Source organism: Ranitomeya variabilis, chromosome 2 (assembly GCF_051348905.1).
Source record: "Ranitomeya variabilis isolate aRanVar5 chromosome 2, aRanVar5.hap1, whole genome shotgun sequence".
Classification (NCBI taxonomy): domain Eukaryota; kingdom Metazoa; phylum Chordata; class Amphibia; order Anura; family Dendrobatidae; genus Ranitomeya; species Ranitomeya variabilis.
In genome coordinates, this window is record NC_135233.1 from 636,076,688 (window position 1) to 636,104,213 (window position 27,526).

The following is a 27,526-nucleotide window of genomic DNA, read 5'->3' on the forward strand; positions in this document are numbered from 1 at the left end:
CGGCTGAGAAAAATTGTGACATTGGCAACAGGGAACTCTTAGCAATCAAATGGGCTTTTGTAGAGTGGTGTCATTTTTTGGTACGGAGCGGTTCAACCAGTTATGGTAATCACGGATCATAAGACTATGGTATACTTGGAATCGGCAAAACGTCTAACACATCGACAGGCAAGATGGGCATTGTTCTTTACCAGGTTTAACTTTTCTGTCACATATAGGCCAGGGAACAAAAACATTAAGGCAGATGCCTTATCCCATTGCTTTCCTGGGGGAGGAAATAAGTGTGAACTTGTACCTATTTTTCAAAAAGGGGTGGTAATGGCGTCTATATGCTCCGATCTGGAAAGACAGGGTGTTGATGCTCAGGGGGACGCCCCTGCTGCCTGTCCACTTGGTAAACTGTTTGTTCCTGTTAATTTCCGTCTTAAAATCCTTAGTGAACATCATGATTTAGTGTTGGCCAGACAGCCTGGTAATAAAGCCACCACTCATCTGCTTACTCTGTGTTTTTGGTGGCCAGGTGCTCATCAGGATGTTTGGGAGTATGTAGCCTCCTGCAGTGTCTGTGCGCATGCTAAGACTTCTCACACTCGTCCGTTGGGGGCTCTCCAACCATTGGAGATTCCCAGCAGACCTTGAACTCTCTTGTCAGTTGATTTTATCACGAATCTACCCATGTCGGTGTAGAATACTGTAATTCTTGTGGTGGCAAAAAGATTCAGTAAAATGTCTCCTTTTATCGCTTTACCAGCTTTACCGAACGCCAAATTCTTGGCGCAAGTTTTCATTAGGGAAATAATTAGATTACATGGGATCCCGACCAATATTGTTTCTGATTGGGGGGTGCAGTTTGTCTCCAAGTTTTGGAGGGCATTTTGCACTCATCTGGGGATCAATTTGTCATTTTTTTCCGCTTTTCACCCGCAGTCTAATTGGCAGATGGAACAGGTTAACCAGAATCTAGTATCTCAGTTGTTTTGTATCTGAAAATCAGAATGACTGGATTATCTATTTACAGTTAGCCAAATTCGCTGTAAATAATCATTGTCAGGAATTGACCGGTAAGTCCCCATATTTCAGGGCATATGTGTTCTTTCCTCAGTTTAGTTCATTTAATGGATTACCGGAGGAAGAACAGTTTTCATCTTCCATTTCTACAATATGGCAGGGGATTACAAATAATTTGAGAAAGCTGGGATCCAAATATGAGTGTGTGGCTGATCGGAGGCGTTTGGTGGGTCCAGACCTGTGTGTTTGCAACTTGGTGTGGCTGTCCTCTAGGAACATTAAGCTGAAGGTTCCGTCTTGGAAACTGGGTCCAAGGTTTATTGGTCCTTATAAGATTGCAGCCATCATCAATCCTGTAGCATTTCGTCTTGCTTTACCGCCTACCTTTAGGATCCATAATGTATTTAATCGTTGTCATGTTATTGTTGATGGAAACCTGGCATTTCAGATTGCGAAGATCTTGGATTCTCATCTTGTTCGTCGGTCGCTTCAGTATCTGGTACATTGAAGGGGTTACAGTCCTGAGAAGAGGATGTGGTCCGGGCTTTTCACGTTTTCACCCCAATAGGCCTGGTCCTGAGATTACAGAGGTCCCTCGTAAAAGAGGGGGAGTATGGATCCAGACGACCGCAGCATCTGATTTCTCCTACTCCGGTGCTGAAAATAAGCACTTCACTTTCATTTTAAATGTTTTTATTTCTTCTGGCAGAACAGGGGTTAATCAGCCATGCTGAAAATCCCTATGCTCACAGCTGAGCTCGGATAGCCACTCCTTTTGCTTTTATAATCTGGGATCTAATACACATCCTTGTCAGAGCTAGCGTTATTGCTGCATGGCTAATGGAGGGAGAGGAGTTCTTATGAGGAGAGTTGGAGGAGTTATTAGTGTTGCTTTGTTTGTATGTGTGGTAATTCCTTATCCTGTTCTATTTTGGTTTGTTTCCCTACCTTCACACCATTCCTCTGTTATATGGTAGTGAATATTTTCTACACCTGATGTTTTTTGTTAACTCTTATTTGTGTTGCCTTGTTTGTCCAGTTGGTGTACTACGGCGCACAGTAGCGCCCCTCTTCTCTGGGTGGGCAGGAAGAGAACAGACGGAGGGGTAACTCAGGAGATAAGGCAAGGGTGGATGTTATGGTTCTCAATGGCAAGAGAACATAGCCCCAGCAAACATAAGAACTAGCTCTTGGAAGGATGGAAACTAAACTGACCATGAACTAAACCTGCCGCACAACTAACAGTAGCCGGGTAGCGTAGCCTGCGTTTTATCCCTAGACGCCCAGCGCCGGCCGGAGGACTAACTAATCCTGGCAGAGGAAAATATAGTCCTGGCTCACCTCTAGAGAAATTTCCCCGAAAGGCAGACAGAGGCCCCCACAAATATTGGCGGTGATTTTAGATGAAATGACAAACGTAGTATGAAAATAGGTTTAGCAAAATTGAGGTCCGCTTACTAGATAGCAGGAAGACAGAAAGGGCACTTTCATGGTCAGCTGAAAACCCTATCAAAACACCATCCTGAAATTACTTTAAGACTCTAGTATTAACTCATAACATCAGAGTGGCAATTTCAGATCACAAGAGCTTTCCAGACACAGAAACAAAACTACAGCTGTGAACTGGAACAAAATGCAAAAACAAACAAAGACTAAAGTCCAACTTAACTGGGAGTTGTCTAGCAGCAGGAACATGCACAGAAAGGCTTCTGATTACAATGTTGACCGGCATGGAAGTGACAGAGGAGCAAGGCTAAATAGCGACTCCCACATCCTGATGGAAACAGGTGAACAGAGAGGATGATGCACACCAGTTCAATTCCACCAGTGGCCACAGGGGGAGCCCAAAATCCAATTTCACAACAGTACCCCCCCCTCAAGGAGGGGTCACCGAACCCTCACCAGAACCACCAGGGCGATCAGGACGAGCCCTATGAAAGGCACGGACCAAATCGGAGGCATGAACATCAGAGGCAGTCACCCAAGAATTATCCTCCTGACCGTATCCCTTCCATTTGACCAGATACTGGAGTCTCCGTCTGGAAACACGGGAGTCCAAGATTTTTTCCACAACGTACTCCAACTCGCCCTCAACCAACACCGGAGCAGGAGGCTCAACGGAAGGCACAACCGGTACCTCATACCTGCGCAATAATGACCGATGAAAAACATTATGAATAGAAAAAGATGCAGGGAGGTCCAAACGGAAGGACACAGGGTTAAGAATCTCCAATATCTTGTACGGGCCGATGAACCGAGGCTTAAACTTGGGAGAAGAAACCCTCATAGGGACAAAACGAGAAGACAACCACACCAAGTCCCCAACACAAAGCCGAGGACCAACCCGACGCCGGCGGTTGGCAAAAAGCTGAGTCTTCTCCTGGGACAACTTCAAATTGTCCACTACCTGCCCCCAAATCTGATGCAACCTCTCCACCACAGCATCCACTCCAGGACAATCCGAAGATTCCACCTGACCAGAAGAAAATCGAGGATGAAACCCCGAATTACAGAAAAAGGGAGACACCAAGGTGGCAGAGCTGGCCCGATTATTGAGGGCAAACTCCGCTAAAGGCAAAAAAGCAACCCAATCATCCTGATCTGCAGACACAAAACACCTCAAATATGTCTCCAAGGTCTGATTCGTCCGCTCGGTCTGGCCATTTGTCTGAGGATGGAAAGCAGACGAGAAAGACAAATCTATGCCCATCCTAGCACAGAATGCTCGCCAAAATCTAGACACGAATTGGGTACCTCTGTCAGAAACGATATTCTCCGGAATACCATGCAAACGGACCACATTTTGAAAAAACAGAGGAACCAACTCGGAAGAAGAAGGCAACTTAGGCAGGGGAACCAAATGGACCATCTTAGAGAAACGATCACACACCACCCAGATGACAGACATCTTCTGAGAAACAGGAAGATCCGAAATAAAATCCATCGAGATGTGCGTCCAGGGCCTCTTCGGGATAGGCAAGGGCAACAACAATCCACTAGCCCGAGAACAACAAGGCTTGGCCCGAGCGCAAACGTCACAAGACTGCACGAAGCCTCGCACATCTCGAGACAGGGAAGGCCACCAGAAGGACCTTGCCACCAAATCCCTGGTACCAAAGATTCCAGGATGACCTGCCAACGCAGAAGAATGAACCTCAGAAATGACTTTACTGGTCTAATCATCAGGAACAAACAGTCTACCAGGTGGGCAACGATCAGGTCTATCCGCCTGAAACTCCTGCAAGGCCCGCCGCAGGTCTGGAGAAACGGCAGACAATATCACTCCATCCTTAAGGATACCTGTAGGTTCAGAATTACCAGGGGAGTCAGGCTCAAAACTCCTAGAAAGGGCATCCGCCTTAACATTCTTAGAACCCGGCAGGTAGGACACCACAAAATTAAACCGAGAGAAAAACAACGACCAGCGCGCCTGTCTAGGATTCAGGCGTCTGGCGGACTCAAGATAAATTAGATTTTTGTGGTCAGTCAATACCACCACCTGATGTCTAGCCCCCTCAAGCCAATGACGCCACTCCTCAAAAGCCCACTTCATGGCCAAAAGCTCCCGATTCCCAACATCACAATTCCGCTCGGCGGGCGAAAATTTACGCGAGAAAAAAGCACAAGGTCTCATCACGGAGCAATCGGAACTTCTCTGCGACAAAACCGCCCCAGCTCCGATTTCAGAAGCGTCGACCTCAACCTGAAAAGGAAGAGCAACATCAGGCTGACGCAACACAGGGGCGGAAGAAAAGCGGCGCTTAAGCTCCCGAAAGGCCTCCACAGCAGCAGGGGACCAATCAGCAACATCAGCACCCTTCTTAGTCAAATCAGTCAATGGCTTAACAACATCAGAAAAACCAGCAATAAATCGACGATAAAAGTTAGCAAAGCCCAAAAATTTCTGAAGACTCTTAAGAGAAGAGGGTTGCGTCCAATCACAAATAGCCTGAACCTTGACAGGATCCATCTCGATGGAAGAGGGGGAAAAAATATATCCCAAAAAGGAAATCTTTTGAACCCCAAAAACACACTTAGAACCCTTCACACACAAGGAATTAGACCGCAAAACCTGAAAAACCCTCCTGACCTGCTGGACATGAGAGTCCCAGTCATCCGAAAAAATCAAAATATCATCCAGATACACAATCATAAATTTATCCAAATAATCACGGAAAATGTCATGCATAAAGGACTGAAAGACTGAAGGGGCATTTGAAAGACCAAAAGGCATCACCAAATACTCAAAGTGGCCCTCGGGCGTATTAAATGCGGTTTTCCACTCATCCCCCTGCTTAATTCGCACCAAATTATACGCCCCACGGAGATCTATCTTAGAGAACCACTTGGCCCCCTTTATGCGAGCAAACAAATCAGTCAGCAGTGGCAACGGATATTGATATTTAACCGTGATTTTATTCAAAAGCCGATAATCAATGCACGGCCTCAAAGAGCCATCTTTCTTAGCCACAAAGAAAAAACCGGCTCCTAAGGGAGATGACGAAGGACGAATATGTCCCCTTTCCAAGGACTCCTTTATATATTCTCGCATAGCAGCATGCTCAGGCACAGACAGATTAAATAAACGACCCTTAGGGTATTTACTACCCGGAATCAAATCTATGGCACAATCGCACTCCCGGTGCGGAGGTAATGAACCAAGCTTAGGTTCTTCAAAAACGTCACGATATTCAGTCAAGAATTCAGGAATCTCAGAGGGAATAGATGATGAAATGGAAACCACAGGTACGTCCCCATGCGTCCCCTTACATCCCCAGCTTAACACAGACATAGCTTTCCAGTCAAGGACTGGGTTATGAGATTGCAGCCATGGCAATCCAAGCACCAACACATCATGTAGGTTATACAGCACAAGAAAGCGAATAATCTCCTGGTGATCCGGATTAATCCGCATAGTTACTTGTGTCCAGTATTGTGGTTTATTGCTAGCCAATGGGGTGGAGTCAATCCCCTTCAGGGGTATAGGAGTTTCAAGAGGCTCCAAATCATACCCACAGCGTTTGGCAAAGGACCAATCCATAAGACTCAAAGCGGCGCCAGAGTCGACATAGGCATCCGCGGTAATAGATGATAAAGAACAAATCAGGGTCACAGAAAGAATAAACTTAGACTGTAAAGTGCCAATTGAAACAGACTTATCAAGCTTCTTAGTACGCTTAGAGCATGCTGATATAACATGAGTTGAATCACCGCAATAGAAGCACAACCCATTTTTTCGTCTAAAATTCTGCCGTTCACTTCTGGACAGAATTCTATCACATTGCATATTCTCTGGCGTCTTCTCAGTAGATACCGCCAAATGGTGCACAGGTTTGCGCTCCCGCAGACGCCTATCGATCTGGATAGCCATTGTCATGGACTCATTCAGACCCGCAGGCACAGGGAACCCCACCATAACATCCTTAATGGCATCAGAGAGACCCTCTCTGAAATTCGCCGCCAGGGCGCACTCATTCCACTGAGTAAGCACAGCCCATTTACGGAATTTCTGGCAGTATACTTCAGCTTCGTCTTGCCCCTGAGATAGGGACATCAAGGCCTTTTCCGCCTGAAGTTCTAACTGAGGTTCCTCATAAAGCAACCCCAAGGCCAGAAAAAACGCATCCACATTGAGCAACGCAGGATCCCCTGGAGCCAATGCAAAAGCCCAATCCTGAGGGTCGCCCCGGAGCAAGGAAATCACAATCCTGACCTGCTGAGCAGGATCTCCAGCAGAGCGAGATTTCAGGGACAAAAACAACTTGCAATTATTTTTGAAATTTTGAAAACAAGATCTATTCCCCGAGAAAAATTCAGGCAAAGGAATTCTAGGTTCAGATATAGGAACATGAACAACAAAATCTTGTAAATTTTGAACTTTCGTGGTGAGATTATTCAAACCTGCAGCTAAACTCTGAATATCCATTTTAAACAGGTGAACACAGAGCCATTCCAGGATTAGAAGGAGAGAGGGAGAGAAAGGCTGCAATATAGGCAGACTTGCAAGAGATTCAATTACAAGCACACTCAGAACTGAGGAAAAAAAAAAAAAAAAAATCTTCAGCAGACTTCTCTTTTCTCTCCTTTCTCTGTTAATTAATTTAACCCTTTTGTGGCCGGTCAAACTGTTATGGTTCTCAATGGCAAGAGAACATAGCCCCAGCAAACATAAGAACTAGCTCTTGGAAGGATGGAAACTAAACTGACCATGAACTAAACCTGCCGCACAACTAACAGTAGCCGGGTAGCGTAGCCTGCGTTTTATCCCTAGACGCCCAGCGCCGGCCGGAGGACTAACTAATCCTGGCAGAGGAAAATATAGTCCTGGCTCACCTCTAGAGAAATTTCCCCGAAAGGCAGACAGAGGCCCCCACAAATATTGGCGGTGATTTTAGATGAAATGACAAACGTAGTATGAAAATAGGTTTAGCAAAATTGAGGTCCGCTTACTAGATAGCAGGAAGACAGAAAGGGCACTTTCATGGTCAGCTGAAAACCCTATCAAAACACCATCCTGAAATTACTTTAAGACTCTAGTATTAACTCATAACATCAGAGTGGCAATTTAGGAAAGGAGCCCTTGGTCCCAGGTCACCTGACAGCTGTGCCATGACACAGACACCATGAAAAGTGGCATCAATTGACCCACAGTAGAAATTTGCAAAAGGCACAGTAGCAATCAGCCATGGGCCATACATGAGGTATCAGGGTCTGAGTCAGCATTTACAGCTTTGAATTGAAGTTTCAATTAAGACCTAGTGGCTAAGGGAGCGGTGTAAGCTTTCCTTGCTAGGAACCCTGATACCACATGCAACAGCTCCAATTTATTTTTCCAGTCAATTCAGATGGCACACACATCAGTTTCATACAGTACTAATTATTGTCACCAAAAGAGTCTAAATAGTATAATAGGCTTCTAACACACTTTCTACTCCACCATATGGAGACCCAACTTGGGAGTCTCCACATTTCAAAATATTGTTTGTAACATCAGCAGCAACAGCAGGCACAGGAGACATGACAAAGGTGTCACAGACTGCAATTATGCAAAATCAAAGCATGACACTAAAAACGACACTGTCACCTAGTCTGCCCACTGTGTCTGTGACTGGGGTACAAAAGTAGATCCATGACTTGTTTATTTTGATGAATGTTAGACAGTCTACTGTAAAATTTCAGGGGACAGCCAGATGCGCCTATCCGTCAAGACCCACAAGCAGCGGTGACAAAACCTCAAATGCATGACAGGCAAGCTCAGGCCACTCCATTTTTGAAGACCAAAATGCGAAAGGGTCCAACCTCCCCGATGGCATTTATTTTCTGCTTCAAATACTCCTGCACCATCCTCTCGAGTTGTTCACAACATGTCCGACTTGTACTCTTTTCTGCTGGTGCATTGGCTGGTCTAAAAAAATGAGTGAAACGACTCACAGAAATCGCTTATGCCACTTACACTGCTGCTGCTGCTAATGTTTTTGTGATGACGCCTTGATTTCCCCGGGGTTGGATGTCTGGGACTGCAATGCACACTGTATGCGTCATTGCTGTCTTGGGGAAAACCACTCTTAAGATTGTCTACAAGCATGTTTTAATACTCCAGCATGAGGTGTCCCTTTCCAGGGGGGTAAGCATCTGGCAAAATTTACTCTTGTACTGTGGATCTAACAGAATGGTAACTCAGTAGTCAGCACTAGTTTTAACCCTAAGAGTACAGGCATCACATTGAAGATAGTGCATCAAGAAGGCGCTCATGTGTCGGGTGCATCATTGAGGAACAAGTCCTTGTTGTGTTGGTGGCACGGTAATGTGACACTCCAGCAATCTGGTTGCCACAGTGGTATTGTCTGCCTCCCGGGAGGGTGATGCCATGCCTGGAAGCGAAAAGGAATTCTCTTAGCAGGTAACACTAGCATACAACACTTTCCTGACTCCAGGCCAGAAGGGGGAGCTCTAGACCTGGTTTCAGGGTAGCTTCCCTATAAGTTCTGGTCTGGAGGAGGAGTTAGTGGTCAGTCTGTGTGAGACAGTGGAGGGAGAGGAGGGATGTGAGGAGAGGGAAACTAGGAGTGGAGCTGCGATTGAGTTCAGGATTAAGCGCAAGGAACCAGACACCGGGCTCCGAGGTTGTGTGGGAACTGTATGCCCCACAGCAGAAACCGGAGGGTAGGTATTCTAGTCACAACTGACACCCGAAGGCACAGCAGCAGATTAGAGCCTGGAGTAACCTAACCACGAGAAAAGGACACATGTAAAAAGGCTCAAGCTGCCTGCCATGTGGGTAGAGTTCCACCTAAAGTACAGATTGAGCGAGAAACTTGAGGAAAGCTAATGCATCAAGAACCTAGAATTCAGAGCAAAAAGGAAGGCTTCCAACCCCACCTGGCTAGGGGGATTCCGAACCGCTTCCAGGCTGCCCGGATTTCAAGATCACCTGTAATCTGTGTTCCTGAACTTCACCTGTAAAAGGTAAAGCGATTGCAACCCTGTGTCTTCCAATTATTTCCTGCACCTCAACATCTACAACCCCTCTTAGACTGTCCTGGTAGCCCTGGGGCCTCTGCTCCACCTGTGGGGAGCCAAACCAACTAAGCTGCAGTACCATTAGCCCCAGCGGATCCCTTTAAGCAGCGTCGGCCATCCCTGGCCGAGTACCACAGGTGGCCCTCCAGTAATGCTCAACATTGCTTCCTTTTCCCCTCCCACCAACCATAGACAACAGAGAGGGGATCATTATCTTCTTCATCTCCTGACTGTTGTGCGTCCATCACCTCTTCCTCCTCGTCCTCCTCTATTTGTTCCTCGGCTCCTGCACCTTCACTAAACAGTTTGTATGGTACCATGAGCCCCCTTCTATCACTGTAATCCACCCTCCCATGGCACCCACCTGTGCGATGACAGTCCGGAAATTTGAGATATTATTATCCATTTTGCATCCTCCTCTACTTCCACATCTTCCTCTGGGACCACCACCTCCTCACGCAGTCCATTCAAAGTATACTCCAGCTTGTAGATGACCAGAATAACGATGCTGATGATGGCATCGTCAGCACTAACCATCTTAGCCATCTTAGTAGACATTTCAAAACTTTGCAGAAGGGTGCAGAGGTCCTTCCTCTGTGCCCACTGTGCAAGTGTGATTTGCACCACGTCCATACTGTGTTGGCCCACGTTATAAAAAATTACAACTGCACAAGGGCTTTTTGCTGCTGCTGCATCGCACATCAAACGGTTAACCGTTAGGCCGAAAGACTTCTGTAGCAGAAAACGTCGATGACCTGCGGGGTGCTAAAGTCAGAAGTGAGCACACAGTGACCATGCTTTCTACAGCAGTGCATCCAGGCCAGGATAGTGACAGAGAAATTGCTGTACCACCAGGTTGAGGATGTGAGCCATGCAAGGCATGTGAGTAAGGTTGCCCTGGTGTAACGCTTTCACCAGGTTTGCACAGTTATCACACATGGCTTTCCCTGGCTCCTGGTTCAGTGGAGACAGCCATTGCTCTAACTCAGCCTAGATAGCACTCCACAACTTTTGAGCTGTGCGTTTGCGATCTCTAAGGCATATTAATTTTAACACTGCCTGATTGAGGTAAGCCATGTATGGATTTGGGGGGATTCTATCTGCACTGTTGGAACATGTATTTGATTATGGGAGAGGTTGAGGGCACAGGTGGAAGCCCTAGAGGAGGTGGAGGAGCCAGAAAGAGGAAGTGTTATATAGACAGGTTTGTCCCGCAAGCCTTGGGAATTCAAAGACTTATGGAGCAGCCCCTTGACCGCTGGCCCCCACAGCCATCAGTGTCAGCCAGTGCTCAATCAGTGAGATGTAATGTCCCTGCTCATGTTTGCTCATCCAGGTGTCAGTGGTGAAATGCACCCTGGCAGACATAGATTTTTTCAGTGAACACATGATGTTGTCTGTGACATGCAATCAAAGCTTTCTTAGAGAAGTGTTGTGAATCCGCTTTTGGGCTCCCCTGGTGGTTGCTGGTGGTACTGGTGACTTGTGTGTCTTTTCTGTCTCAGTTCACCTGCTCCCATCAGTGTTTGGGAGTTTCCTATTTAGCCTTGCTCTCCAGTCATTTCCTTGCCGGTCATCATTGTAACCAGAGCCTTCGGTTGCATGTTCCTGCTACTAGTCTGCTGATCAGCTAAGTGGACTTTGTCCTTTTGTTTTGTATCTTTTGTCCAGTTTGCAGTTTTGTTATTCTCTGTAGCTGGAAGCTCTTGTGGGCTGAAATTGCCACTCCTGTGTCATGAGTTGACACAGGAGTCTTAAAGTAATTTCAGGATGGTTTTTTGATAGGGTTTTCAGTTGACCGTGAAGTCCTCTTTTGTATCCTTCTGCTATCTAGTAAGTGGACCTCTCTTTGCTAAATCTACCTTCATACTGTGTATGTCTTTTCCTCTAAACTCACCGTCATTACATGTGGGGGGCTGCTATCATCTTTTGGGGTATTTCCCTAGAGGTAAGCCAGGTCTGTTCCTTCCTCTACCAGGGGTAGTTAGTCCTCCGGCTGGCGCGTGGCATCTAGGGTTAATCAGGTATGCTCCCTGGCTACTATTAGTTGTGTGGTAGATTTAGCTCACGGTCAGCTCGATATTCCATCACCCAGAGCTCGTCCGTTATCTCTGTGTTTTGATGTTTCCCTGCCATTGGGAATCATGACAGTATGACCGGCCCGTGTTAAAGTTACTGGCAGAAGAAAGGAGAGAAAAAGAAGTCTGTAGAGTTTTTTTTTTTTTCCTATGTTTTCTCCATAGTTGGATCAGTTGTATTTCAGCTCTAATTACAGCCTTTGCCTTTCTCTCCTTCTAATCCTTGAATGGCTCTGATCTCACCTGTTTAAAGATGGATCCTCAGAGCTTGGCTGCAGGTTTAAATAATCTTGCTACTAAGGTTCAAAATTTACAAGAATTTGTTATACATACTCCGATGTCTGAACCTAAGATTCCTACACCAGAGGTGTTTTCCGGAGATAGATCTCGGTTTCTGAATTTCAAATATAATTGTAAATTATTCCTTTCTCTCAGACCTCACTCCTCTGGAGATCCTGTCCAGCAGGTTAAGATTGTGATTTCTTTGCTGCGAGGTGACCCTCAAAACTGGGCATTTTCATTGACACCAGGGGATCCTGCGTTGCTCAATGTGGATGCCTTTTTTCTGGCTTTAGGCTTGCTTTATGAGGAACCTAATTTGGAGATTCAAGCTGAAAAAGCTTTGATAGCCCTATCTCAAGGGCAAGATGAAGCTGAGATATACTGCCAGAAATTTCGTAAATGGTCTGTGCTTACTCAGTGGAATGAGTGCGCCCTAGCGGCAAATTTCAGAGAGGGCCTCTCTGATGCCGTTAAGGATGTTATGGTCGGGTTCCCTGCGCCTACAGGTCTGAATGAGTCCATGACAATGGCTATTCAGATTGATCGGCGTTTGCGGGAGCGCAAGCCTGTGCACCATTTGGCGGTATCTTCTGAAAAGTCGCCAGAGAATATGCAATGTGACAGAACTCTGTCCAGAAGCGAGCGGCAGAATTACAGGCGTAAAAATGGGTTATGTTTCTATTGTGGTGATTCTGCTCATGTTATATCGGCATGCTCTAAACGCACAAAGAAGGCTGACAAGTCTATTTGCACTTTACAGTCTAAATTTATTCTGTCTGTAACCTTGATTTGTTCATTATCAGTTATTACTGTGGATGCCTATGTGGACTCTGGCGCCGCCCTGAGTCTTATGGATTGGTCCTTTGCCAGGCGCTGTGGGTTTGATTTAGAGCCACTGGAAGTCCCTATACCTCTGAAGGGTATTGATTCTACCCCTTTGGCTAGTAATAAACCACAATTCTGGACGCAAGTGACTATGCGTATGACTCCAGACCATCAGGAGGTGATTCGCTTCCTTGTGTTGTACAATTTACATGATGTTTTAGTGCTTGGATTACCATGGTTACAATCTCATAACCCAGTCCTTGACTGGAAAACAATGTCTGTGATAAGCTGGGGATGTCGGGGGGCTCATGGGGATGTACCTTTGGTTTCCATTTCGTCATCTACTCCCTCTGAGATTCCAGCATTTTTGTCTGATTATCGTGATGTTTTTGAAGAGCCTAAGATTGGTTCTCTCCCTCCCCACAGAGATTGTGATTGCGCCATAGATCTGATTCCTGGCAGTAAATTTCCAAAGGGTCGTTTGTTTAATTTATCTGTGCCTGAACATGCTGCTATGCGAGAGTATATTAAGGAGTCCTTGGAAAAGGGACATATTCGTCCTTCTTCATCTCCTTTAGGAGCTGTTTTTTTCTTTGTGTCTAAGAAGGATGGCTCTCTGAGGCCTTGTATTGATTATCGACTCCTGAATAAAATTACAGTCAAATATCAGTATCCGTTGCCTTTGTTGACTGATTTGTTTGCTCGCATAAGAGGGGCTAAGTGGTTCTCTAAGATTGATCTTCGTGGGGCGTATAATTTGGTGCGAATTAAGCAGGGGGATGAGTGGAAAACCGCATTTAATATGCCTGAGGGCCATTTTGAGTATTTAGTAATGCCTTTCGGCCTTTCAAATGCACCTTCGGTCTTTCAGTCCTTTATGCATGATATTTTCCGTGAATATTTGGATAAATTTATGATTGTGTATTTGGACGATATTTTGATTTTTTCTGATGACTGGGAGTCTCATGTTCAACAGGTCAGGAGGGTTTTTCAGGTTTTGCGGACTAGTTCTTTGTGTGTAAAGGGTTCAAAGTGTGTTTTTGGGGTTCAAAAGATTTCTTTTTTGGGGTACATTTTTTCCCCTTCTTCTGTTGAGATGGACCCTGTTAAGGTTCGGGCTATTTGTGACTGGACGCAGCCTACTTCTCTTAAGAGTCTTCAGAAATTCTTGGGCTTTGCTAATTTCTATCGTCGATTTATAACTGGGTTTTCTGGCGTTGCTAAACCTTTGACTGATTTGACTAGAAAGGGTGCTGATGTTGCCGATTGGTCCCCTGCTGCTGTGGAGGCCTTTCGGGAGCTTAAGCGCCGCTTTTCGTCTGCTCCTGTGTTGCGCCAGCCTGATGTTTCTCTTCCCTTTCAGGTTGAGGTCGATGCTTCCGAGATCGGAGCAGGGGCGGTTTTGTCGCAGAAAAGTTCCGATTGCTCAGTGATGAGACCTTGTGCGTTCTTTTCTCGTAAATTTTCGGCCGCCGAGCGAAACTATGATGTTGGTAATCGGGAGCTTTTGGCCATGAAGTGGGCGTTTGAGGAGTGGCGTCATTGGCTTGAGGGTGCCAGACATCAGGTGGTGGTTTTGACTGATCACAAGAATCTGATTTATCTGGAGTCTGCCAGGCGCCTGAATCCTAGACAGGCACGCTGGTCGTTGTTTTTTTCTCGGTTTAATTTTGTGGTCTCATACTTACCGGGTTCTAAAAATGTGAAGGCAGATGCTCTTTCTAGGAGTTTTGAGCCTGACTCTCCTGGGGATTCTGAACCTGCTGGTATCCTTAAGGATGGGGTGGTTTTGTCTGCTGTCTCCCCAGACTTGCGACGTGCTTTGCAAGAATTTCAGGCAGATAGACCTGATCGTTGTCCACCTGGTAGACTGTTTGTTCCTGATGATTGGACCAGTAGAGTCATCTCGGAAGTTCATTCTTCTACTCTGGCAGGTCATCCTGGAATTTTTGGTACTAGAGATTTGGTGGCTAGGTCCTTCTGGTGGCCTTCCCTGTCTCGAGATGTGCGTGTTTTTGTGCAGTCTTGTGATGTTTGTGCTCGGGCCAAGCCTTGTTGTTCTAGGGCTAGTGGGTTATTGTTGCCCTTGCCTATTCCGAAGAGGCCTTGGACGCACATCTCTATGGACTTTATTTCTGATCTCCCTGTTTCTCAGAAGATGTCTGTCATCTGGGTGGTGTGTGACCGTTTTTCTAAAATGGTCCATTTGGTGCCATTGCCTAAGTTGCCTTCCTCATCTGAATTGGTCCCTCTGTTTTTTCAAAATGTGGTTCGCCTGCATGGGATTCCGGAAAACATCGTTTCTGACAGGGGAACCCAGTTCGTGTCTAGATTTTGGCGGACATTCTGTTCCAGGTTGGGAATTGATTTGTCTTTTTCGTCTGCATTCCATCCTCAGACTAATGGCCAGACGGAGCGAGCTAATCAAACTTTGGAGACTTATTTGAGGTGTTTTGTGTCTGCGGATCAGGATGACTGGGTTGCCTTTTTGCCGTTGGCAGAGTTTGCTCTTAATAATCGGGCTAGTTCTGCCACTTTGGTTTCCCCTTTCTTTTGCAATTCAGGGTTTCACCCTCGTTTTTCATCTGGTCAGGTGGAATCTTCGGATTGTCCGGGAGTTGATGCTGTGGTGGATCGGTTGCATCGGATTTGGGGACAAGTGGTGGACAATTTGAAGTTGTCCCAGGAGAGGACTCAGCAGTTTGCTAATCGCCGGCGTCGTGTTGGTCCTCGCCTTCGTGTTGGGGACTTGGTGTGGTTGTCTTCCCGTTTTGTCCCTATGAGGGTTTCTTCTCCTAAGTTTAAGCCCCGGTTCATCGGTCCTTATAGGATTTTGGAGATTCTTAACCCTGTGTCCTTTCGCTTGGACCTCCCGGCATCTTTCGCTATCCATAATGTATTCCATCGGTCGTTGTTGCGGAGGTATGAGGTACCGGTGGTTCCTTCTACTGAACCTCCTGCTCCTGTGCTGGTAGGGGGTGAATTGGAGTACGTTGTGGAGAAGATCCTGGACTCCCGTATTTCCAGACGGAGACTTCAGTATCTGGTTAAATGGAAGGGCTATGGTCAAGAATATAATTCTTGGGTAACTGCCTCTGATGTTCATGCCTCGGATTTAGTTCGTGCCTTTCATAGGGCTCATCCAGATCGTCCTGGTGGTTCTCGTGAGGGTTCGGTGCCTCCTCCTTAAGGGGGGGGTACTGTTGTGAATCCGCTTTTGGGCTCCCCTGGTGGTTGCTGGTGGTACTGGTGACTTGTGTGTCTTTTCTGTCTCAGTTCACCTGCTCCCATCAGTGTTTGGGAGTTTCCTATTTAGCCTTGCTCTCCAGTCATTTCCTTGCCGGTCATCATTGTAACCAGAGCCTTCGGTTGCATGTTCCTGCTACTAGTCTGCTGATCAGCTAAGTGGACTTTGTCCTTTTGTTTTGTATCTTTTGTCCAGTTTGCAGTTTTGTTATTCTCTGTAGCTGGAAGCTCTTGTGGGCTGAAATTGCCACTCCTGTGTCATGAGTTGACACAGGAGTCTTAAAGTAATTTCAGGATGGTTTTTTGATAGGGTTTTCAGTTGACTGTGAAGTCCTCTTTTGTATCCTTCTGCTATCTAGTAAGTGGACCTCTCTTTGCTAAATCTACCTTCATACTGTGTATGTCTTTTCCTCTAAACTCACCGTCATTACATGTGGGGGGCTGCTATCATCTTTTGGGGTATTTCCCTAGAGGTAAGCCAGGTCTGTTCCTTCCTCTACCAGGGGTAGTTAGTCCTCCGGCTGGCGCGTGGCATCTAGGGTTAATCAGGTATGCTCCCTGGCTACTATTAGTTGTGTGGTAGATTTAGCTCACGGTCAGCTCGAGATTCCATCACCCAGAGCTCGTCCGTTATCTTTGTGTTTTGATGTTTCCCTGCCATTGGGAATCATGACAGAGAAGTAATGGAAAATGGGCATCTGGTACTGGGGGACTGCAATGGCCATCAACTTTAGGAAACTATCTGTATCCACCAGGCGGTAAGGCAGCATTTCCGTGGCCAACAGATTGGAGATGCTTGAGTTCAAGCTCTTAGTTTTGGCAAGTGTAGGAGAAAGCATTCTTTTACGTGACAAGTGCAGGACCAAGGATTGGCTGCTGTGCTGAAAGAGGGTGGAGTGGGCAGTAGGGTGAACAGGACAAACTGTTAGACTGTGATTGAGGTGCAGGCAGAGATGTTATGGTGGATTGAGAAAGATGTGTTGTGCTAGGTGACACAAAAAAAACAGTCATGTCCACTTTCTTAACAGCTCATGGGCTGTCACTCACCCTTACTGTAGGGGGTAAACTAGAGGATTTTCTGCGGCTGGAGATCTGTGAGAGAACACTTGGCATGGTGACGGAAGAAGAAGCAGATGTGGTTGATGGGCCGGTCATTGGCGAGGCCCATTAGTCGGCATTTTAGCACAGTGAGATTCCCAGACTAAAGCATGTTGATCGCACATGTGGAGGTTCATGCATATAGTTGTCAAATTATTGCAATTATTGCCTCTACTGAGCTTTTTCTTGGAAATTTGGCAGATAATTGCACACTCGCGACCGATGCTGGCCACAGCCAGAGTTGTGGCTGAGGATGCAGTGAGGATGCAGTGCTTGTCGTGGTTGCATTAATTCGTGTCTGTGCAGGAAGCCACAGCATAGCCTCATCTTCCTCCTCCTCCACCTCCTCTGCTGAGCTACTCAGATGCATACCTCTGGGTTCACACCAAGTGGGATCTACAACCTCTTTATCATCCGCTCTTTTCTCACATTCTCACTCAGAGTCACCCTCTTTCTCTTCCGCCCTTGAAATCACAGTACAGTCCGTGTGCGCCGAGTCTCATCAGGATCACCTCCACCCCCAGGGGTTTATGTCTGGTAACGAGGGTCTGGATTCTGCTCTGACCCTACTTCGTCCTACCCCGGATCCTACGTGAAAAGATTTTGGGCATCAGTGCAGATGCTTTCCTCCTCTGAATTCTGTTAATCTTTGGAGCAGACTTCTGATGCCTATGTAATAGAATGTGTGAACAGCTCTGCAGAATGGACTATCTGTGGTTCCCCAGAGTCAGTTGGGTGTTTGGAAATTTGTGACATGGGGGAAACATGGATGATTGGGGTGCTACCTCTGAGGATTGCGCTATGTGTGATGTTAAGGTGGAAGAAGAGGAGGATAGGCCCCTTGATGCATCACTTGCCATCCATTGGAGCAAATGCTCTTTCTGTCCTTCATCTACAAGGTGTAGTACTGCTGTGCGGCTGCCATAAAAAGGAAGTCAAATAGTCCATCCAGTTACAGATGCTGTCAGTAGTCTTTAGATAGGACGAGACTGTGTTTGCTCAGTTGAGCTTTTATTAACACCTAACCCATATACACATTGAACACCAAGCCTATTCCCCCTTCCACCACTTCACTTTGTTCTCACTCTTGTTGTACATACTCTTTCCCTCTTGTAATCTGCCATTTCACATCCTTATGCTCACAGCTGTCAGTCACCTGTCACTAAGGGTACCGTTACACAAAACGATTTACCAACGATCACGACCAGCGATACGACCTGGCCGTGATTGTTGGTAAGTCGTTGTGTGGTCGCTGGGGAGCTGTCACACAGACAGCTCTCCAGCGACCAACGATGCCAAAGTCCCCGGGTAACCAGGGTAAACATCGGGTTACTAAGCGCAGGGCCGCGCTTAGTAACCCGATGTTTACCCTGGTTACCATCGTAAATGTAAAAAAAACAAAAAACGTACATACTCACATTCCGGTGTCCGTCAGGTCCCTAGCCGTCTGTTTCCCGCACTGACTGACTGCCAGCCGGAAAGTAAAAGCACAGCACAGCGGCCATGCGCTTAGTAACCCGATGTTTACCGTGGTTACAAGCGAACGCATCGCTGGATCGGTGTCACACACACCGATCCAGCGATGACAGCGGGAGATCCAGCGACGAAATAAAGTTCCAAACGATCTGCTACGACGTACGATTCTCAGCAGGGTCCCTGATCGCTGCTGCATGTCAGACACAGCGATATCGTATGGATAACGCTGGAACGTCACGGATCGTACCGTCGTAGCGACAAAAGTGCCACTGTGAGACGGTACCCTAAATGAACAATCACTATTTATTTTCTTAGATAGTGTGCTTGAATAACACCATTATACCTAACGATTTTTAAGAAGAAATGTGGCCTTCTGATTTCTCACTGCAACACAGTTTTATCACAAACAATTTGGCTTAGCTAATTGGGCTTCTTTCCTGAACCCCAATATTAGGCCTAACAATTTTTAAGTGGAAATGTAGCCTCTCAATTGATCACAGCAACACAGTTTTATCCCAAACTATTTAGATTAGCAAATACGGCCTCCTGTCCGAACCCCTATATTAGGCCTAACTATTTTTAAGTGGAAATGTGGCCTTCTTATTTCTCACTCCAACACAGTTTTTGCCCAAACAATTTCAGTTAGCATATGGGGCCTCCTGAGACTGCAACACAGTTTAAAAACAATCTAGTTAGATGCTGGAAGATCTATTTCACACAGGACAGCATCCTGTCTAGGTAGCTGACAAGTTCATTTTCAGCACCAGCACCAGCAGGAGCGCCTTCTCTGCACTGTGACACTGAAAAGATGGCGCCAGTAAAACAAAATGTCCACTTCTTATATGGCCAGAGACATGTGATTTCGACAGCCAATCACAGTACACCTTGTGTCATGACGTTGTGCATGATTTCTGTGTCATGATTTTCTACCGGAATGAACACATATTAAGTTATTAAAGAAAAAAAAAATCACCGGTCATAGAGGGAAGCTGCCAGTCCAAGCAATGTGGTCCGATCTTGGTCTGATTTATACAGACATATGACTTTGCCCTAACTATCTAGAGTTAATGTAAAAGGGCACTATAAAAAGTGAAGCCGCAAACTTTGTGACAACAGTAGTTCAATGTAATGTTTTCTGGTGATAAATTCACTTTACACACTGTAGGATCAAAATAATATTGATAATAAAAACTAATAATGAATTCAGCAACAGGTGCTTCTCCTGTAGGTGGATTCACCTTTAGCAACTAATACAAATGTTAATACATCTTTAGGTTTTACATTTATTGAAGACGATGTCGTCATATAACAAACATATACATAATATAACATAATATTAGAACACTTACATCGGGAATATCCACATTTATGTCTCCTTCAATCTCTCTGTAAAAGATAAAAGATTTTGGTTTATACTGTGAAATTATAAGTTATTCCTTCTTTATGAAGCTACTCTTGAGTCTCTGTTGACAATTGTCTGGTTTGTCAGCAAGACTAGCCCAGTTGTAGCACTATTCCTAGTGAAAATGACAATAAGGATGTTTCAGGGCGCTTCTTTCAGAGGATCCTTAACCCAATTTGGAATAAGAGGGTTATAGTCAAAATGACAGAAACCTTTGGGATCTGTCATACAAGGCACAAAGCTTATGAACAAAAGCCACAACATATGTCAATAGTCTAAGATGCGAACAATATAATTACATAGCAACAGAATGCTGAAAGTCAGTCATTTGCAGAGTCCTTTGCACTGCTCTTGCACCAGCTAATGCAACATAAATCCCACTCACTCAGCGTGCATGCGCCGATTTAGGCCGGTTTCACGCGTCCATTTATTACCGGTACCAGAAAAAAATGGTACTGGAGATATTTGTGTCCGTGTGTCAGTGTGTAATACGTGCGGCACACGTGTGGCAACCATGTTCCGCCCGTGTGCAGCATCAGTACCACACGGATGACAGTGTGGGAAGAAGCACTACAGTAAGCGCTGTACCCCGGCGGCAGGTGCTGAAGACGGTTCTCATCATTCTCCCCTGCTCTGCTGGCGATCGGCGCAAGCAGAGGAGAACGATGAGAGTTATATTAAAGTTCGAACGACAGCAGGTGGGGGCTTTTGGGACTCTTACTCCCATGTTCCGACACCTGCTGCCGCTAATAACAGTGACAGTAGGTGCAAATTGATAACCAACCTTGCAGAAGCTGACTGCTGAGGGTTGCAGCCCCCAGCTGTGAGTTTTGTCTGGTTGGTTCAAGAAAATAGGGGGGAACCCAAGTCTGGTTTTTCATTCATTTATTTTCTTAGATCACACCCAGCGGCTGTGGAACACCCCGATCATCCGCACCTACTGTCACTGTTAATAGCGGCAGCAGGTGTCGGATGATGGGAGTAAGAGTCCCAAAAGCCCCCACCTGCTGTTGTTCGGAGTTTAATATAATGCTCATCATTCTCCTCTGCTCACTGACAGAGCAGGAGAGAATGATGACAGCCAGCTTCAGCACCTGCCACCTCCCCCGGTGGCCGTCCGTGTGGTACTGATGCAGCACACGGGTGGCACGTGGTTGCCACACATGGACACGGATATCTTCTGCACCATTTTTTTCCGGTACCAGAAATAAACAGACGTGTGAAACCGGCCTAGATTGAAACCCCGATGTAGGTGTTCAGAGTAGAGCGCCAGATAAATGTTATCCAAAATCTTATGTAAAATGTTCCTATTAAAAGTTCCAACTCAATTCACAAAAAAAGCAAGTCACCACTCAAGTCCGTCATCTGTTAATGCAAATTATTATTATTACTAGATGGCAGCCCGATTCTAAAGAATCGGGAGTCTAGAATCCATATATACTTTATTTATTCAAATGTAAGAATAATACAATTAATAAATAATAGTAAGAAAGAACAAAAAATGGCTGCACTCACCAGCTCTTGACAATTCTTGTTATTTAAGGTACAGTTACACAGGATCCATGAACATGCTTATGAGGGGAGTGATGAAAGACATCAGACAACAACTTTGCGTGTTGTGGCAAATGCCACAACAACGGTTCTTTGCTTAAGAACAATAATGTAAATAATAAATAATATGTATCAATAACTATGTATATTGGTATGTTCTATGACATTTTAAAATATTTCATTATTATGTGGAAAAGCTCTTAGTACCCATACTGGCGCATACTTGTGTGCCCATCAGGTATTTTCACAGTAAAATTTTCACAGGTGGGGCCCCTCGTCCTCCGATTTGGTGGGCGGGGACCCTCAGCCTCCAATTTGGTGGGCGGGGACCCTCGGCCTCCGATTTGGTGGGCGGGGACCCTCGGCCTCCGATTTGGTGGGTGGGGACCCTCGGCCTCCGATTTGGTGGGCGGGGCCCCTCGGCCTCCGATGTGGTGGGCGGGGCCCCTCGGCCTCTGCTTTGGTGGGCGGGGCCGGGCCCCTCGGCCTCCGCTTTGGTGGGCGGGGCCGCTCGGCCTTCGATTTGGTGGGCGGGGACCCTCGGCCTCTGATTTGGTGGGCGGGGACCCTCGGCCTCCGATTTGGTGGGCGGGGACCCTCGGCCTCCGATTTGGTGGGCGGGGACCCTCGGCCTCCGATTTGGTGGTCGGGGACCCTCGGCCTCCGATGTGGTGGGCGGGGCCCCTCGGCCTCCGATTTGGTGGGCGGGGACCCTCGGCCTCCGATTTGGTGGGCGGGGACCCTCGGCCTCTGATTTGGTGGGCGGGGACCCTCGGCCTCCGATTTGGTAGGCGGGGCCCCTCGGCCTCCGATTTGGTGGGCGGGGACCCTCGGCTTCCAAGTTGGTAGGCGGGGACCCTCGGCCTCCGATTTGGTGGGCGGGGCCCCTCGGCCTCCGATTTGGTGTGTGCTCTGCCTGGGGCCACTGTGCTCTGCCTGGGGCCCCATATGCTGCCTGGGGCCCCTGTGCTCTACCTGGGGCCCCATATGCTGCCTGGGGCCCTTGTGCTCTGCCTGGGGCCCCTGTGCTCTGCCTGGGGACCCATGTTCTGCCTGGGGCCCCTGTGCTCTGCCTGGGGCCACTGTGCTCTGCCTGGGGCCCCATGTTCTGCCTGGGGCCACTGTGCTCTGCCTGGGGCCCCATAAGCTGCCTGGGGCCCCTGTGCTCTGCCTGGGGCCCCTGTGCTCTGCCTGGGACCACTGTGCTCTGCCTGGGGCCCCATATGCTGCCTGGGGCCCCTGTGCTCTGCCTGGGGCCACTGTGCTCTGCCTGGGGCCCCATATGCTGCATGGGGCCCCTGTGCTCTGCCTGGGGCCCCATATGCTGCCTGGGGCCCCTGTGCTCTGCCTGGGGCCCCATGTTCTGCCTGGGGCCCCTGTGCTCTGCCTGGGGCCACTGTGCTCTGCCTGGGGCCCCATATGCTGCCTGGGGCCCCTGTGCTCTGCCTGGGGTCCCATATGCTGCCTGGGGCCCCTGTGCTCTGCCTGGGGCCCCTGTGCTCTGCCTGGGGCCCCATATTCTGCCTGGGGCCCCTGTGCTCTGCCTGGGGCCCCATATTCTGCCTGGGGCCCCTGTGCTCGGCCTGGGGCCACTGTGCTCTGCCTGGGGCCCCATATGCTGCCTGGGGCCCCTGTGCTCTGCCTGGGGCCCCATATGCTGCCTGGGGCCCCTGTGCTCTGCCTGGGGCCACTGTGCTGTGCCTGGGGCCCCATATGCTGCCTGGGGCCCCTGTGCTCTGCCTGGGTGTAGGACACTGGTGACGTCACTTATCTCGGGACAATACCTCCGGACATTAGCTCCGGACATTAACTCCGGACAAAGCCACGGAAGTTGGCACAAATTGCAGGAAGTAGTATTCTAGGCAATTATGTATTAGATTATTATTATTATTATTTATTGTTATAGCGCCATTTATTCCATGGCGCTTTACATGTGAGGAGGGGTATCTAATATATAATTGCCTAGAATACTACTTCCTGCAATTTGTGCCAACTTCCGTGGCTTTGTCCGGAGCTAATGTCCGGAGCTAATGTCCGGAGCTAATGTCCGGAGCTAATGTCCGGAGATAAGTGACGTCACCAGTGTCCTACACCCAGGCAGAGCACAGGGGCACCAGGCAGCATATGGGGCCCCAGGCAGAGCACAGTGGCCCCAGGCAGAGCACAGGGGCCCCAGGCAGCATATGGGGCCCCAGGCAGAGCACAGTGGTCCCAGGCAGAGCACAGGGGCCCCAGGCAGCCTATGGGGCCCCAGGCAGAGCACAGTGGCCCCAGGCAGAGCACAGGGGCCCCAGGCAGCATATGGGGCCCCAGGCAGAGCACAGGGGCCCCAGGCAGCATATGGGGCCCCAGGCAGAGCACAGTGGCCCCAGGCAGAGCACAGGGGCCCCAGGCAGAACATGGGGCCCCAGGCAGAGCACAGGGGCCCCAGGCAGAGCACAGGGGCCCCAGGCAGCATATGGGGCCCCAGGCAGCGCACAGGGGCCCCAGGCAGAACACAGGGGCCCCAGGCAGCATATGGGGCCCCAGGCAGAGCACAGTGGCCCCAGGCAGAGCACAGGGGCCCCAGGCAGAACATGGGGCCCCAGGCAGAGCACAGGGGCCCCAGGCAGAGCACAGGGGCCCCAGGCAGCATATGGGGCCCCAGGCAGAGCACAGGGGCCCCAGGTAGCATATGGGGCCCCAGGCAGAGCACAGTGGCCCCAGGCAGCATATGGGGCCCCAGGCAGAGCACAGTGGCCCCAGGCAGAGCACAGGGGCCCCAGGCAGCATATGGGGCCCCAGGCAGAGCACAGTGGTCCCAGGCAGAGCACAGGGGCCCCAGGCAGCTTATGGGGCCCCAGGCAGAGCACAGTGGCCCCAGGCAGAGCACAGGGGCCCCAGGCAGAACATGGGGCCCCAGGCAGAGCACAGGGGCCCCAGGCAGAGCACAGGGGCCCCAGGCAGAGCACAGGGGCCCCAGGCAGCATATGGGGCCCCAGGCAGAGCACAGGGGCCCCAGGCAGCATATGGGGCCCCAGGCAGAACACAGGGGCCCCAGGCAGCATATGGGGCCCCAGGCAGAGCACAGTGGCCCCAGGCAGCATATGGGGCCCCAGGCAGAACACAGGGGCCCCAGGCAGCATATGGGGCCCCAGGCAGAGCACAGTGGCCCCAGGCAGAGCATACACCAAATCGGAGGCCGAGGGGCCCCGCCAACCAAATCGGAGGCCGAGGGGCCCCGCCAACCAAATCGGAGGCCGAGGAGCCCTGCCCACCAAATCGAAGGCCAAGCGGCCCCGCCCACCAAAGCGGAGGCCGAGGGGCCCCACCCACCAAATCGGAGGATAAGGGGCCCCGCCAACCAAATCGGAGGCCGAGGGGCCCCGCCAACCAAATCGGAGGCCGAGGAGCCCCGCCCAACAAATCGAAGGCCGAGCGGCCCCGCCCACCAAAGCGGAGGCCGAGGGGCCCGGCCCCCCCCCACCAAAGCGGAGGCCGAGGGGCCCCGACCACCACATCGGAGGCCGAGGGGCCCCACCCACCACATCGGAGGCCGAGGAGCCCCGCCCACCAAATCGAAGGCCGAGCGGCCCCGCCCACCAAAGCGGAGGCAGAGGGACCCCGCCCACCAAATCGGAGGCCGTGGGGCCCCGCCAACCAAATCGGAGGCCGAGGGTCCCCGCCCACCAAATTATTCTTACATTTGAATAAATAAAGTATATATGGATTCTAGACTCCCGATTCTTTAGAATCGGGCTGCCATCTAGTACATAATAAAAACAAGTACAATATTCTTAAACAATACAAGTCACGACTAGTGTTGAGCGATACCGTCCGATACTTGAAAGTATCGGTATCGGAAAGTATCGGCCGATACCGGCAAAGTATCGGATCTAATCCGATACCGATACCCGATACCAATACAAGTCAATGGGACTCAAGTATCGGACGGTATTCCTGATGGTTCCCAGGGTCTGAAGGAGAGGAAACTCTCCTTCAGGCCCTGGGAACCATATTAATGTGTAAAATAAAGAATTAAAATAAAAAATATTGCTATACTCACCTCACCGAGGGAACCGGCAGCGTTGTTTGCTTAAAATGCGCGCTTTTCCTTCCTTCCGTGACGTCACGGCTTCTGATTGGACGCGTCCCGCCCATGTGGCCGCGACGCGACCAATCACAGCAAGCCGTGACGTAATTTTCAGGTCCTTCTAGGCATTCAGTATTTTAAAATTACGTTCCGGCTTTGTGATTGGTCGCGTCGCGGTCACATGGGCGACGCGACCAATCACAAGCCGTGACGTCACGGGAGGCAGGAGACGCGCGCATTTTAAAATGCGTGCGTGTCCAGCCTCCCGTGACGTCGTGGCTTGTGATTGGTCGCGTCGCCCATGTGGCCGCGACGCAACCAATCACAGCAAGCCGTGACGTAATTTCAGGTCCTTCAGGATTTTAAAATTACGTTCTGGCTTGTGATTGGTCGCGTCGCGGTCACATGGGCGACGCGACCAATCACAAGCTGTGACGTCACGGGAGGCTGGACACGCACGCATTTTAAAATGCGCGCGTCTCCTGCCTCCCGTGACGTCATGGCTTGTGATTGGTCGCGTCGCCCATGTGACCGCGACGCGACCAATCACAAAGCCGGGACGTAATTTTAAAATACTGAATGCCTAGAAGGACCTGAAAATTACGTCACGGCTTGCTGTGATTGGTCGCGTCGCGGCCACATGGGCGGCACGTGACCAATCAGAAGCCGTGACGTCACGGAAGGAAGGAAAAGCGCGCATTTTAAGCAAACAACGCTGCCGGTTCCCTCGGTGAGGTCCAGGCTGCGTCGAAGAGGTGAGTATAGCAATATTTTTTATTTTAATTCTTTCTTTTACACATTAATGTTGTTTCGATACCGATACCCGATACCACAAAAGTATCGGATCTCGGTATCGGAATTCCGATACAGCAAATATCGGCCGATACCCGATACTTGCGGTATCGGAATGCTCAACACTAGTCACGACTGGTACAGGAGGAGAGAGGACCCTGCCCGCGAAGGCTCACAATCTACAAGGGATGGGTGAGGATACAGTAGGTGAGGATAGAGCTGGTCATGCAGCGGTTTGGTTGATCGGTGGTTACTGCAGGTTGTAGGCTATATATGGCAAATATATGGGTTTCCATGTTACTGGTAGTACAAAGGCTCTGGAACAGCAAAATGACCTTGCCCACCCCCAAAAAATCTGTAAATTCTGCACTGCTAAATGCAAATGCCCCTCTTTCTTCTGAGCCCCAGTGTGCTTAAACCACATTTAGAGTCCACATGTTTGGCATTTGTGTAACGGTGAGAGCAAGCCTAATTTATGGGTGCATGTCTCTAGAGGCAGGAGCTGGACATAATGTACTGGTCACTACAACATACTTGGGACTACAACATACTGGGGACTACAGTGTACTAGTCACTATAACGTACTAGTCATTACAACTTGCAATTTTCACTCGGCAACAACCACTGCTGCTTGTTTCTAGAAAACACTCATATAGTCACAGTCGTCACTACACCTGCAGATAAATTCCCAAAGGGGTATAATTTCCAAAATGGGGTCACTTGAAGGGGTATTCTGCTGCTCTAGCACTTAGGGGCTCTGTATATGAAGTTCGCCAACTATTCTAGGAAAATTTGCTCTCCAGGAGGAAAATAGCACTCCGTCCCTCCCGAGTCTTACCGTGTGGCTAAGCAAAACTGTTCATTGTACATTGTTTGACAAAATTTGGTGCCATTTTTACCCATTTCCGAGTGTGAAAATGTAAAATCTGTGGCTAAAACAATTTTAGTGGTAAAATTTTAGTTATTCTTTCTTTATCGTCCAATGGTATAAAACTTTGTGACCTACCTGTGGTGTCAATAAGATCACTGCACCCCTATAGGAGTTCATTGTCATGTGTTGTTTGTAATATGAGGTATCTTATGGGGGGGTTCTTCTACATTAGGGGCTCTGTCAATGTGACATGGCATCGCTAAACCAGTTCAGCAAAATCTGAATGCTAATATGGTGCTCCTTCC

General features: G+C 48.6%; 1 protein-coding gene across 1 annotated transcript in view; it reads right to left on the reverse strand.

Annotated features, from left to right (window-relative positions):
- Positions 1 to 27,526, reverse strand: part of CAPN9 (calpain 9) — a 260,696-nt gene that overhangs the window by 85,222 nt on the left and 147,948 nt on the right. Inside the window, exon 12 of the mRNA XM_077289096.1 lies at positions 19,883 to 19,919. Within this exon, the coding sequence (XP_077145211.1) occupies positions 19,883 to 19,919 (37 nt within the window). The remainder of the gene's footprint in view (positions 1 to 19,882; positions 19,920 to 27,526) is intronic.